At 26.4% G+C, this 14,695-nt stretch overlaps 1 protein-coding gene across 1 annotated transcript in view; it reads left to right on the top strand.

Annotated features, from left to right (window-relative positions):
* Nucleotides 1–11,049: 11,049 nt before the first annotated feature.
* Nucleotides 11,050–14,695, top strand: part of LOC105363072 (43 kDa receptor-associated protein of the synapse homolog) — a 15,967-nt gene continuing 12,321 nt past the window's right edge. The window contains exons 1-2 of the mRNA XM_011500649.1: nucleotides 11,050–11,426; nucleotides 12,493–12,694. Of these exons, the coding sequence (XP_011498951.1) occupies nucleotides 11,389–11,426; nucleotides 12,493–12,694 (240 nt within the window). The 5' untranslated portion in view covers nucleotides 11,050–11,388. The remainder of the gene's footprint in view (nucleotides 11,427–12,492; nucleotides 12,695–14,695) is intronic.

Here is a 14,695-nt window from a genome sequence, read left to right as displayed (position 1 = left end):
ATGTCTATATTTAAATTTCTATCGAAGCTTTATATTTATCTTAATAATTGAAAAGTTCATGTTCATTCTATGGTTTTATGTATTCTATCGAATTAGCATGAAATTTCTAACGAATTTATTATGAAGAATCTGCAAAATACGATAATTCAAGAAACTGAAATATTGATTAATGTATAAAGAAAAAAGTAATACAGTAAATAATCATAATCTAATAATCCTCGAAGAAATAAATAGAAATTAATGTACATCTATGTGAAAGTGGATTCATACAATATGAAGCGACTTCATCTTGAATTATGTAGTTATTCACAGAGTGAAATAAGAAAAAAAAAATGAATCGAATGGTTTCAAAACGTAGTGATTATCTTAAACTATAATGTAACTTTATAGTTACAATGTAATTTAATAGAAACAGTATAGTCTTTAATTATCATTTTTATAAATGCGAATATCGAATTATGAATAATAGCAATTATAACGTATAGTTTCTATGATAATAATTTTTATGTAAATTTGAAATAAATTTTCAAGCTAATAAGTATATAGTATAGATTAAATTGATTTAGTTCCAAATTTTTATCATTTTTTAATGAAAATTATGAGTTACATATATATTTGTAAAATTTCTTTGCTTTTATGTATATTTTTATGTATATTTTTATGTTCATTATAAATTTACATAAATATATTTTTTGAATATAATTAATTCCTTCTCACATGTTTCCTAATAACTAAAAAAAAAAAAATATATGTCTATATAGAATGAATAATCTCATGTCTCATGTGTACATGAATATCTTTTATCCGTTGATTCATATGAAAATTCAGTAATTTGTAATTATTTTAATTTTCAGTAATTTTAACTTTCACGAGCATTGATCACCATTTCTTACTAAATCTAAAATTTCTCCTCCTCTCCTAAAGGAAATTAATATCTACTGCTTTTTACATATTTCAGTAATTTAATGGAAACAAATTTAACTATTTTAATTTAATGGATAATAATCTATTTCAAATATCCCTCGAATCCTTTAGCGACATTATAAATCTTTCATTATAAATTATGTACACATGTCTTTATGTAGCATTAAAATAATAATGAAACATTCTTTCATCAATATACTTTGATATTTATAAGAAAGGAACATTAAAAAAAAAAAAAAAAAAAAAAAAAAAAAAAAAGAGCAAAAAATACGTTAAAAATTATATATCTCAACGTGTTTATAGAATGAAATAAAAAAAAGAGATAGAAATTGTAATGAAAAGAAAGCTGAAAAAATCTGTGCTATGAAATTTATAAATGTGCAATTGATAAATAGCTCTGAGCAAAAATTTTCGTGAATATAAATTGAAAATTATAAATGTAGAAGGATCGTAAAGTTCCCATATCTTTTTCATTATTAAAAATACAACATTGTATTAAATTGTTATAATGTAATTACATAAATTATATTACTGCAACTGCAGTTTACACAAGTTACATTGTATATATTAAACGATTATGACGCAAGATAAATACGTCCGTTTAATACTAATTTATAGTATTGGGATGTACAAATATTTTAAATATCTCGTATTGCGCAATAAAAAGCGAGAACGTACATGAGAATACAAGAGTAATGATGAAAGACGAGGTGGAAAAAAATAGTAGTTGGACGTATAATAGAAAGCACAGAATGTACAAAAATGTCTAACGACGGAGATAACGAAAGAGCGAGGGTGGAAAAGTGACAGAAAGTCATGAGGTTCCTTTCTACTTGCACATCTACGCATTCGCGAGCACACGAACGTGCGATGCTTTAGCGCGTGTGCGGAAGCCATAGCGCCCCTGCGCATTCTCCCTCTCCTTCCAATGAGCAGTCGGAGAGAAAGAGTAAGAGAGAAAAAGACGGGGCGAGGGAGGATAGAGAATAATCCAGGGGGTAGTGAAAGCTTTTCGTAGGGTCGCATGTTGCAGGCTGCTGCGGTTCGGGCGCGACAGTTCTGACCCGACCAGCACCGGTTCACTTTCGCAAAACGTGTGTTCACTTCAATCCTCACTAGGTCTATAGTGCTCCTTATCTTGAATTTTGAGCTTCTGCTCTCATTTGTCTTTCTATTGGTTATATTATTCGGCCTCTCTTAGTAAGTAACTTTTTTCAGCCTGTCAGCCAATGTATCTTCGACAAATTCGAAAAAACCTTACGTTTTTAAAGCTAATACTTGCATACTAACTGTTTATTTATTTACAAAGATGATTTGATTTATCCAATGGCAATAAATTAAGGATACTGCACTATTATTAGTTACGTTTGATATTCTGTACGTCATAAATATAGATTTCGATAATCATTTGAACGAATACGCCCACTTTCTTTAACGGTAACTCTGGCAGTTTTAAAATAAAATTTTCATTTTTACATAATAAATGACCTATATATTATAAATACGATAACATTTATTTTTAACATTAAAACTACGATTTAGCTAAATTTTATTATTTAACGTAAGATTTATGCACGTATACGTGGTGTCATATTTAAATTTTTCACTCAACTCGGCTGATTTATTGAAAAACCAAGCGAGGATTCAATATTTTTTATTAAATTAGGCGCTAATTGTCTAGCAAATAACATAATAATGAACTTTATTAGTTAAATAGCTTAATTTTTTATCGAATTTAAATGAAGAATTTTATGAATGAAAGGTATCATTCCATATTATCTATACCAATGCCAATAGTAATAGTCGTATTGTTTATGTCTGTTCAATTTGACTCAATCTACTTACGATAACTTTTCCTTCTGTCACAGTAATATACTAATGCGTATTATATGATTGTATCGGGACAGCTATGTTTTACATAAATAAGCACACTTTTGAATCATAATGAAGCTATTACATTGGTGTTTTATTCTTTAAAGATCGCGACTATCCTCGATAACGATATTTGTAGTGTTTCCTTGTAGTGGTAATGATGGTGATTGCAACTTAACGCGCATCATCTTCAATTAAAGAGAAAAAAAAAACAACAACTGATTCACCTGAAGCATAAATTATTACAAGGTATATATTATTGAAGGTCTCCGTGCTTTGTTATCGCTTCCTCGCCCTTCCCATTCACCTTGGCTCCATTAGCTTTCATCTTGCATGCGATACTCACTTTCATACGGCTAAATTTAGTCGATTCGTAAAAAACATATGCTAGTGTATACAACATTGTCTCTGCGTTCGATTTTTACAAGAATTCGATTTATTTGCACTTAATAATAATTGAAAAATTTTGTATACCGAAGATTGTTCGCGTTAAGTAAGAAATTTTATTCAACGCTTAAGCAGCTTAGCGTAAAGATTATTTTAATTCTATTCTATTTACACAACTTGAAAATTATTATTTATCCGTGTGCGTATGTAATAAATTATTTTGGTTTTACTTTTTCAGCATAAACTTCAACAGTTTTTAGTTTTTTTAAATTGAGCAAATCTTTTTTGTTTTTTTTTGTTTTTTTTTTTGTTTCTTTTTGTTTTTTTTTTGTTTTTTTTTTTTTTTTTTGATATTATACAATTTTTATTACTCTTGGAAAGTAAATAATATTCTACAATTAATTTTAATTTATGTAATAAAAAATTAACTAAGGATATCGACTTTTTATATTCAAAATATTCGTGTCTACATAGCTTTTTAACAATAATTTCATTGATACACGATACGAACATACGACATAAGTGAATTCATATTATATTGAAAACACTGGTTATAATCAGATGTATAAAAATCTTTATACAATTAATTATTTGTATATAATATAATATATTTCATTCATCATGTGCTTATTATTAAGCAATTATTAACAAGACATATATAAGACTAATAATAATATGTACATTTTATTTCAATCCAACTTCATGTATATCATAAAATATCGAACTCACATACTACACATTTGTAGGATAAAATTTATAGGAAAATTTACTGGTAAACAGAGAAACTTAACCTAACATATTAAATTACAAACTTTGTAATAATCGAATTTAATTATGGCTTTTATATTTACTAAATTGTGATACTAATAAACATAATAATTAAAAAGAAAGAAAGAAAAAAAATTTATTCAAAAGATACGTATAGAAAAAAAATATTATTCGAAACTTTGGTTAAGAAATCAATAAAGATATACTATTAAGAACTTCATTATTATTAAAAATATTTGAATTCTTGAATGTTTTATTAAGCTTATTGTTATAATTCGAAAATATTATAATCATTTTTAATATCAACGCTTGAATAGACTTTTTTGATTGATTAATGTATGCATTTTAGATTAGAATTTTCACTACAATAACTCATGTTACAATTGTGCAATTTTTTAAATGAATGTTAAAATTAATTTTCCATATTAATTTTTTTTTTTTTTTTATTAATCATCAAATATATAGCAATATTTAAAAAGTTAGAAAATGTTAGATTTAATTTTAATGTACGATAAATGTTTCTTTGCATGAAGACAATATTTATTTGTTTTGAATGATTTTCAAATATTTTATTTAATTTCTGAAGAATTATAAAAGTTTTTAATGGACTTCTCTTTACCATCAAAACTAATGGTTCGTACTGAATTTTATAAGTTCTTGAAAATAGAAAAGCGATTAAACGTTTGGAGAATGTAATAATTTGCATGTATATTCGATTATATTAATTATAATCATTTCGATATTTGTCAGGAATTACTTTAATCCTAAAATATATGACTTTGATTAATAAAATTTGGTATATTTAAAATATATAAAATAGCTTACGAATAATTAAATATTAATTTAAAAAGCTTTTCATAATATATGTAATTACTATTTCTATTACTTTCTTTAAATTTATTGCTTTATCCATATAAAAACACTTTCAAAATTAATTTATTTAATTTATCACTTCAATATACTAAAATTTTTTAACATGTCTTATATTATTTTCTTAATATTACATATATTTCTGAATGCCTATAGATAATAAACTTTCGTAGGTATATATAGGGATTTCATTGTAATATTAATTTTGAAATATTGCATATTAATATAAACATTTAATTTATTTATTGACTTTGTGAAATTGGTAATTAAAAAAATCATAATAAATAACAAATTTTCATATTCATTGATGAACAATGAAATTTAATGATGTATTGTATATATATATATATATATATATATATATATTTTTTTTTTATTTTTTTCTACGAACTAAAAAGTAGATTTAAACTATATATTATAAATTGAGAATTTTTTTTATGTATTACGTAATATAAATAAATTGTTTGCAATCGATTATAGTAAAAAATTGATAAATATAATATAAAGATTAATGGAAGGTGAAAGTTATAAGTTAAGTTACAAGCGTCATTAATTATTATTGAAATAAAGATAATTAATATGAAGACTATTACTATTCGACAAATTTCAAAAATAAATGTGTTCAATTCAATTATTTGTTTACAATACACTTATTTTATTATATCAATTTTCATGTTTTATTATATTACAATATTATATAATGCAATAATATTCGAGTTAACATCAAATATAAAATGATTATTCATAACAATATAAATCGCGTTAAAATGTAAAAATTTCATATGTGTTTTGTTTATTCGAAATAAACACGAACAATCTATATCTATTGATATTCAACAACATATGCTCACATTAAATTTATCCCATAATGTCGACTGTAAATATTATTTATTCAACCATATAATATTGGCTATAGTTTTAAGATTCTAAACTTTGTAATTATACTTGTTGAAACTGTAATATAAATTTAATTACGTATTATCATAGTCCAATAAAGGTAGTCAATATATTTATGTATGAAGCTGATAATTCCACTATCGTCAATTTATTTTTATCTCTCGTATATTATTATTATATAGCTATTTTAATTTTAAAAGTATTACTGTAATTTAATGTGATAATTTTTATTAATTATAAGTTGTATTATAAATGAAAATGCAAGAGTACGAAGGGCAAAAATTGTCTTCAGAAATTTAAAAGTTTAGAATATATTTTATAATGAAAGCGAAAATATTGAATTCGATAATTGTAAAGAAGGAAGCCTTTCGAAACAATTTAATTCAAATAATGCAATTTTATTTAATAAATATGAACATTCGATACACGATAGACGATATTAAAAAAATTATAAAAATACACGTTAAATATAGAAACGAGTTCTCAATGATATTTTTAGATAAGTTTTTTTATTCGAGATAAGAGATTCTTAAACCAAATAAACTAGAAAAGAAACGTGCAAATATACATAAAATGTTTCTTTCTATTTCATTGTAATATAAATATTTTGGAAAATAATTAAAAAAAAAAGTTCGTATATTTAAATTTTCTATTTAATTCATAAGATTCAATTTAATAATAAAGTTTTTTTGAGCTAAAAAATTAAGAATTAGTGATTCTTTCGTCAACTTTTTTCAAATGCTTAGTACATTCTAGTCAAATGAGCATATCAATAATTTCTTGTCTTTTTTATAATTCAAACGCAAAAATACTAATCATTTTATAATTAATTTCTACTGCCTTTGATCTTGTATTGATATGATATGAAGTTCTTTCAAATAAGAATAAAAAAATCAGTTATTTAAATTAGCTTGTGCTAAATAAGTAGAGTTTGCGAAGGATTATTATTTTCAATTAAACATGTTACTTGATTTGAAATTGTTGAACCGTTAATTTTCAAATATTAAGCATGCGATACGTTGAAAGAGATTATGAGAATATCTGTAATTTTCATAAATATTCACTTCACTCTTTTAAATAAGTGTTTTTCTTTCAAACCATTTCCTTTGCTGTGATTACAAAATATACCTGAAGTAACTTCAAATGTAATTCATTCAATATAATATAATGAAATTTTATAAATATTAAATAGAAACATTACATTTTCTTATTAATTATAAACTTATATCGCATTAATCGGTCAATTAATCAATTTCAATAATATAAATATATTTTTCAAAATATAAGTATGTTATTTATAATAAATTGTATATTTACTTTACTAGGAATATAGAATCTTTAGTGATTAATGTTTATCTGAAAATGGTAAAAAAAAAAAAATTACATCTTAAATTCATAGGACTTATTGGTAGAAAATACAATGAAATTTTTTAGGGTTGAAGCATTTAATATAAATAAACAAACAAAGCTGTATAATAGTTATTTATGTTAGTTTTTCGTAATTTTTTGTGATGTATATGCTACTTATGTTTTCTAAAACGAAGAGAGAGAAAAAGAAGAAGAAGAAGCAAAGAATTAATTCATTTTCTGACGTTTGTAGTACGTACGATACAATTAAACATTGAATTTGTTTAATAATTTTTAATCTACTATATTATTTAAAGAATTATTATGAAATATGTAACCTATTCTTTATCAATACCTGTTACTCACTTCATAATGAACTATTAAAATTCAAATTGTTTTAATTATATTTAAGCTTTGATATATTTGACTGTATTAAAGATATTAAAACCAATTGAATTGTGATTGAAATTTTGCACTCATAGTAATATCGTAATACGCAATAAACGGAGCAATAAATAATTTTATTATTTTCTTAAAGACTAAAAGTGTCCTACATTTGAACGTATTGATTCAATAATTCTATTCCCTTATTCGCATCGACATTGCGAAGAGTGAATTTTTATGAATAGAAATTTTGAAATAAAATGAAAGAACATCGCCAATAATAAGTGTATAATTTTAAATTATCGTTGGTAAATTTGTATAAACTTTATATAATTGTTATAAATTCAATTTATACATTTTACTCTTTGAATTAAGAATTTATTGATAAATGAGGCGTGCCGAAACATTGGCCTTGTAACAATCTGTCGTTTCTTATTTATTTTAGTAACCTTACTTTCGAACTATATTTAGTAAAGCAAGTTTATCCTTTTTCTCAGAACAATTATTATTCACAGTTTTATAATTTAATTTTAATCTCACTACTTTTCATAAATAATCTTATTTGCGTGTATCAAATCATACATTTACATACAATTATTTATTGTAAATATAACACATAATAATAAGTAGTTCATAAGGGATATGATTTATGCCGGAGTCAAAGACAATTAGATGTTTTATGCTATTTATCTGTTTTAATTGGAATGATTTTTTATAAAATAATACGCAAATTATTTTTATATTGGGAATGTGAATTTTGTATCAGTACGATATATCTCCTATTCATTCGTTTACTATTCAACTATAATAGGTTTCTTGTTCTTCGCAATGTATTCGAGCAGATATTGTTGTATTTGTATTTATTGTGAGATTAGATATGACAATAGAATTATATACAATGGGGCGAGAGGAGTAAAAAATTTTTCATATTCTTGTAAAAGTTGAATTACAATATCACAGGTATTGATTTAATTCTGCATATAGAGCAGTCGAATAATACATGCCATTCTTATATATCTTTTCATATATTTAGAATTATTGGGCTGTGTTGCGTATATCGTAGAATACGAATTAGTAATTATTGTATCAAGTAAAGTGACACAATATGTTTTTGGAATTATAAAAATTTATTCTAATTTATTAGAATCGTCAATTCATGTGAAATTTCAAGCTTCCATATAAGGAACATTAATTTCTCTTTCATATAATTATATATATATATATATATATATATATATATAAACGACATAACTGATTTATTAGGGTAGCTTATAAGATTTGTCATTTTTCCCAATTTTGAGATTTAATATGAAATTTAGTTTTCATTATAAAAAAAACAATAATATAATACTTATTAGTATGAATTTGTCAGAGTAACTAATTTTAATAATTTTTTAACATATGCTTGACTACTGCTTTTACGGTATATTATACCGTATGTTGATTTCGGATGAAAGCGATTAAGATAATGACAAAAAGTTTATTCTTACTAGAATTATGTTAAAGTATATGTATATGCATATGTATACAGTATAGAGTATTGAGCATATAACGATAATTTTTTTTTTTGTCTTGGAGCTTTTGATAATTTGCATTTGCAGTATAAAACATTTTACAGGGATATTTATTTACAACTTCGTCTGTCAGTGAAAGTAAAGTGGAAGTAAATAATAAATTATAAATCACTACCTCTCTTTGTTATTATTTTAATTTATACAATTGATATAAATATTTTGTACTTGAGACTGTAGGTTGTAGAATTATATTTTACGACAATTTCTCCCTAAAATACGGATTTTCATTATTCTTGAAGTTTTATAGTAATACATGCGAATAATATTGAAATACATCCACTGCGTATCTTATCTGTATTATTATGAATACATAAACAGCAATAATATTTTCGTAAAATTGTTAATTAAGTATTTAATAAATTTTGTCGAATAATATTATAATTGAATAGCAAGTTAAATAGTATAGTTGAAGAAAATATGAGAGAGTGGTGATGACTATTACGATAGTCATTCATGCCTTCCGTGCGTGTTTACTGACCCACCAAGGGCGAGTGTAAATGTAGGGCGTGTCCTGCGAAGATGATTTGTTCTTGCGTTGACAAGAGCTTTAGTCGCATTGAGAAATAAGATTTTGATTTCGGATGGTAGTCTCTCGAATGACAACACCGACAGATCCAATTTTATCAATATATTCGATACTCCTGTTTTTCTATCCTCTACTTCTACCTCTCATTCTTGTAGATTTTGAGTGCTGCGCTCTTTCCTTTTCTTTAGATAAAATTAGGGCACATCAGTTATATTTTTTATGCTTATTGTTTCTTTCTTATTTCTTCTTCTACCTTCTGTATCCTTGCTATTGTTATGTTAGTCATGAATGTACTGATACATGCATCCATTTGTAAGTAATTAGTAGTTACGTTTCAACAATCCAGTTTCTATATCCCCATTTTATGTAATTTCTTTCTGATTTTCCTCTTATTTATGGGTACGTCGTCCATTAATACAGCTAGACCGATTCTTCAACGTATATAGGACTTGTAAAACATTACATAATTATATTTACATTACTATTTAGTTAAGCGAATCGAATTTTAAAGCAATTATATTTCTAATTTAGAGTATCATCATAGTAAGATTAAAATATGAACAAATTAACTTTTTATTTAATTAAAAATTTATTACGCCATTCTTTTGTACGATGTGAAATCTCATTTCATTGCCAGTTTCAATTATTTAACTTTTACTTTCATTCAAACAATGTTTATTATTACAAAATTCTAATGTTTCAAATATTACAAATTATTATTAATGCCTACTTATTTGATTATTTTCCTTCCTTCTTTTATTTACTTATGCCTATATTACTCTTAAAATATCACAGTTGTACTTTAAATTTGAAATTAATTCCTTAAAAGATAAAAAGTTAAAGTTCTTAAATAATTTCAACAACAATAATATAATATAAGCTATTAATATAATTTTATAATGAATAATTTTAAATTAATAAATATGTAATTAAGTTAATAGAGGCATTTTCCTCTTTATAAGAAGAAAAAATCAAGTAATAAAAATATTCTCTTTATATGTATATATATATATATATATATATATATATATATATATATATATGTGTATGTATGTATTTATTTATAAATTGTATGTGTTTATAATCCACAACTCATCTAAAATACGATAATATGAATATCACCATCAATATTAAACATAAATAATACAAATAATAGCTGTAATAATAAAGTAGTAGAGTAAAATAATATTTTAATGTTGATTTCTAAATAAATCATTTTAAACTTCGATTTAAACAATATTTCGATTCTTGAAAATAAAAGTTAGTACATACACGTGGAAATATGATGTACTTACATATCCTATTTAGTTTTTTAATTTTTGTTTTTTTTTTCTTTTGGATTAATTTCATTAATTGTTTCAAATACTGTAGAAAACGTTTCGTACTATACAAATGAACTTATACATATCAATGAATAAACGCCATTCCAACAACAAGGAAAATAATCTATGAGAAAGTGAAGTTGGACTCTCTTTAATAGTTGGTCCATAGAGCGCATCTGGTGACCTTCGATCGTCATTATCGGGCGATACGTGAAAAATCCCTGCGATTACTTATATTATGCATTCAACGTGGCAGCGTGAAAGCGGCTTTTCGTCACCCACGCCCAGCGATGACGACTATTCTCGGGGATCGAGGTGAAGCGTCGAGGTTTTTCGTAGGGGCAGGAGCATATCAGAAGCAGCTGTGGAGCGTCGAGGAGTCTTTTCGACGCCGACGAAAGGGATCGGCGGTGCGGCCAAGAGCCAGGCGAAAGTGGCGTCAGTGGCGGAAACTCTTGACCGACCCAATTGCCACGAATGGACACATCACGACAAATATAGTATATCCAATACAGCCATGTCATGGGACTCTATCAGCTCGAGAGATTACATTGGGTGAGCGGATTTATTTTATGATTACTCGGTCGTTTTCCGTCTATCTTTTATTTGCTTTTGATATATATCACTGCTGAGCTAAAGATTGCAAGTACATTTTCAGTTGAAATCGAAAATTCAAAATGTCACGTAAAGAGAATGAATTTGCAAGATTGTTCGGTGAAATTTACTTTTTGTATTTTGAGATATATACTATGTGATTTTAAGGTACTGTATTTTATAAAAGGAATACGTAATACGTGAATAAGATGTTAATAACTTTATCAATTATAATTCATTCCATTGCTTTGCTCTAATAAACCAATTATTTAATAATTTTCCATAAAGAGAGAAATAAGAAAAATATAATACAACATATTAGGATACAGTAACTGTCTATTCTACTATATAATAAAATATTTGAAAGTGGAGAGTTTTTGAAAGGAGTCAAAATTTTTAGAAATAAAATATCAATTAAATAAATATTAAGAATATTGTTAAATTATAAAATTATTTCTTAAATGTCGGACATAATCTTGATAGTGACTACTTATCTTCTTTCGGACATTTATAATGTGCATAAACTCTAACGTATATTTAATCTTTCAATCTTTAAGATTTCGTATAAATAATAAATAGTAATATATTTTTGTATATAGATAAAATTTTTGGATATTTTTGCAATTAACGAAGCCCTGTCCGTGTAAATTTTTTGTTGACTTTTACTTGATTCTTTTGCAAGTAGATCAGTAAAATCTCTATTTTATAAAATATATTTATAAATACATTATTAATGTTAGAAATTTCTATATTATAAACTATATTTTAAGAGACAATTATAATTATTGCGAGAGTAAAAATAATTTATTTACATTTAGCTATTTGCAATTGTTTACACGAAAATGAAATATTCAGATTCACATTTTTCTCAAACATTTACTAAATAAAATGAAATGCATATATATAAACTTTTTATTCTTATACATATACAATATATGAATGGAGATGTTATTATGTAATTTTTTTTTTATCAAAGCAAAAATACTATCTTGTTATGAAATAATAGAAAATATATTAATGTACTCAGACATCAACTATCGGCAACAGCATTACTAGGAAGTCCGGATGGTTCGCGACATCCACTCGATGTATACGAATTTTCCGAAGAAGACTATCGGCGGAAAATAGATAATATTGAGGATAATGGTAACAGTTATCAAGGTATTGGAATCTGGGAGTGCCTAATGGGATGTCGACATCGCCTGGACCAACAATTGGCTAGACGCAAAGTAAGAAAAATAAGTCTCTGCTGTAATTTAGATTATATTAATAATTCACTAAGTTTTGTCAATTTTCCGGAAATAACATTAGAACAATAATTACAATAAATTTCTGAAGTTCGTCAATTTACTAGCAGAGGTAATTACTGGGATGTTACTGCAAACTATAAATAGGAAATCCCCGAGGAGCTTACTTTTCTCCTTTTGGGGAGACTAACAAGCGTGATTTCTTATCCCAATATCACCAAGATACAATCCAATCTTACTAAAGGAACGAAAAACAAAAAAAGAAAGAAAAAAAACAACAAAAAAATAAAGAAATTACGGTGGATTTCTTCCATCATTTTTCTTTCCCGCGTAGAGCATATATGAAGATATTTCATCTACATTTTTCTCAAGAATTTAGAGAAATAATGACGAATTCGATATTGAAAATCGACAGATATATATATATATATATATATATATATATATATATATATATATACATATTCTAATGCGGCTCATAATTGACCAATTTCAGTTTAAAGAATATAAGTGGACGCAGGAATTATTTAAAATATTAATATATTTGTTAATATTTCGAATAAGAAGCAATTATGTTTCAATAAAATACAATTTAAATGTACGAAAAGTTGATCGAGCATAAATAGTCATTTTAGAAATACAAAAATTTTCAACCCTATTTATGCTTAAACTTATCAAATATTTATCACTTTTACAATTCAGAGATTTAGCTTATTTTAATATTTTCCCATGCTCGTGTTACTGATAAATTAATATATTCGTATGATTTAAGGTGAAAGCAACGACAATATTAAAAAAAAAAATCTTATTACATGACAAATTATGTTATTCGTATTTTATTATGCATTGCTCGTATATCAAGTTTTATGAAATTATTAACTGAAATTTTTATCCCTGAATTTGTCATTTATAATAACAAAACTAGAAGTGCAAAGACAATCTCTCGACATGAATATTTATTTATGAAAATTATTATTACTAAATTAATAAACGCAATCATCGACAGATTTTATAATTGGCGATATATGAACAATAGGACTACTGAAAATCTTTACTGAAATCCTTACGTCATACAAAAAAATCTCATTATACCAAAAGCAACTATTTTGTTTGTCCGCGATGATCCATTGATAATCGTCTAGAGAGCCGAGGGAAGCTTTTAAAGAAGAAAAAATTATCATAACATAAATAATCCAAGGTACAATGTGTGCCAAGTATGTGAAAGGGCATATAACTCATGATAATCCCTGATCGATGTTACGCTTACATCATAAAGCTCCTCCTTAATAGATTTAACCCCCAAGAGCGCAAACTATACGATCGACAAAAGAGCCATCTGATTTTGAAACAACAATCACGCTATCGTCGTTCGCTTTCGCTTTCGCTGTCGCGAGCTCCCTCGCACCTCGGCCACCTGGCGCCCACCATCCTGACGTGAGGATAAATGTCGAAACAAGGCTCGTGGAAACAAGGAGGAAAGCTACAAGCGACTCGGGGCGGGAGGGCGAGCGTTTGCTAGTTCAGGGCCGAATCGATACGGCCTTGTCGCTTCGCCCCGACTGCACCCTTGGACACGTCCGCGTGCTACCATCAGCCGACGAGTCGAGAGCTTTCCTGATAAGAGCGGCGAAAAATCAGGGCGTGAGATTTGGGAGAGAGTGCAGTGGATTTTTTTGACGTGCGTCGCGGTAAAAGAGGCAGATCTAACGGTCTTAAGCCGCTCGTTTATCTTTTTGGGTTACGGAATGTTGAGATGAGGAAGACAAGGGAAGCTCGGAAGTTTGGCTTTTCCAACGCTCACGTAAGTAGACTTCCTAATGAATATCCTTTCCTCTTGTCTCTTGCCTGGAAAGAGGTATGACATCGCTGGACTACATGCAAACTAATGTTTTTATTAAATATCGTAATGGTACTTTTGTTTTTAACGCTGAAACAGAGAATTAGAGGAGGAGGCGGGGTGGGGGGTTGGGGGGGGGGGGGGGC

This window comes from Ceratosolen solmsi, unplaced genomic scaffold (genome assembly GCF_000503995.2).
Source record: "Ceratosolen solmsi marchali unplaced genomic scaffold, CerSol_1.0 scaffold27, whole genome shotgun sequence".
NCBI lineage: Eukaryota > Metazoa > Arthropoda > Insecta > Hymenoptera > Agaonidae > Ceratosolen > Ceratosolen solmsi.
This window is presented reverse-complemented; position numbering and strand designations above follow the sequence as displayed.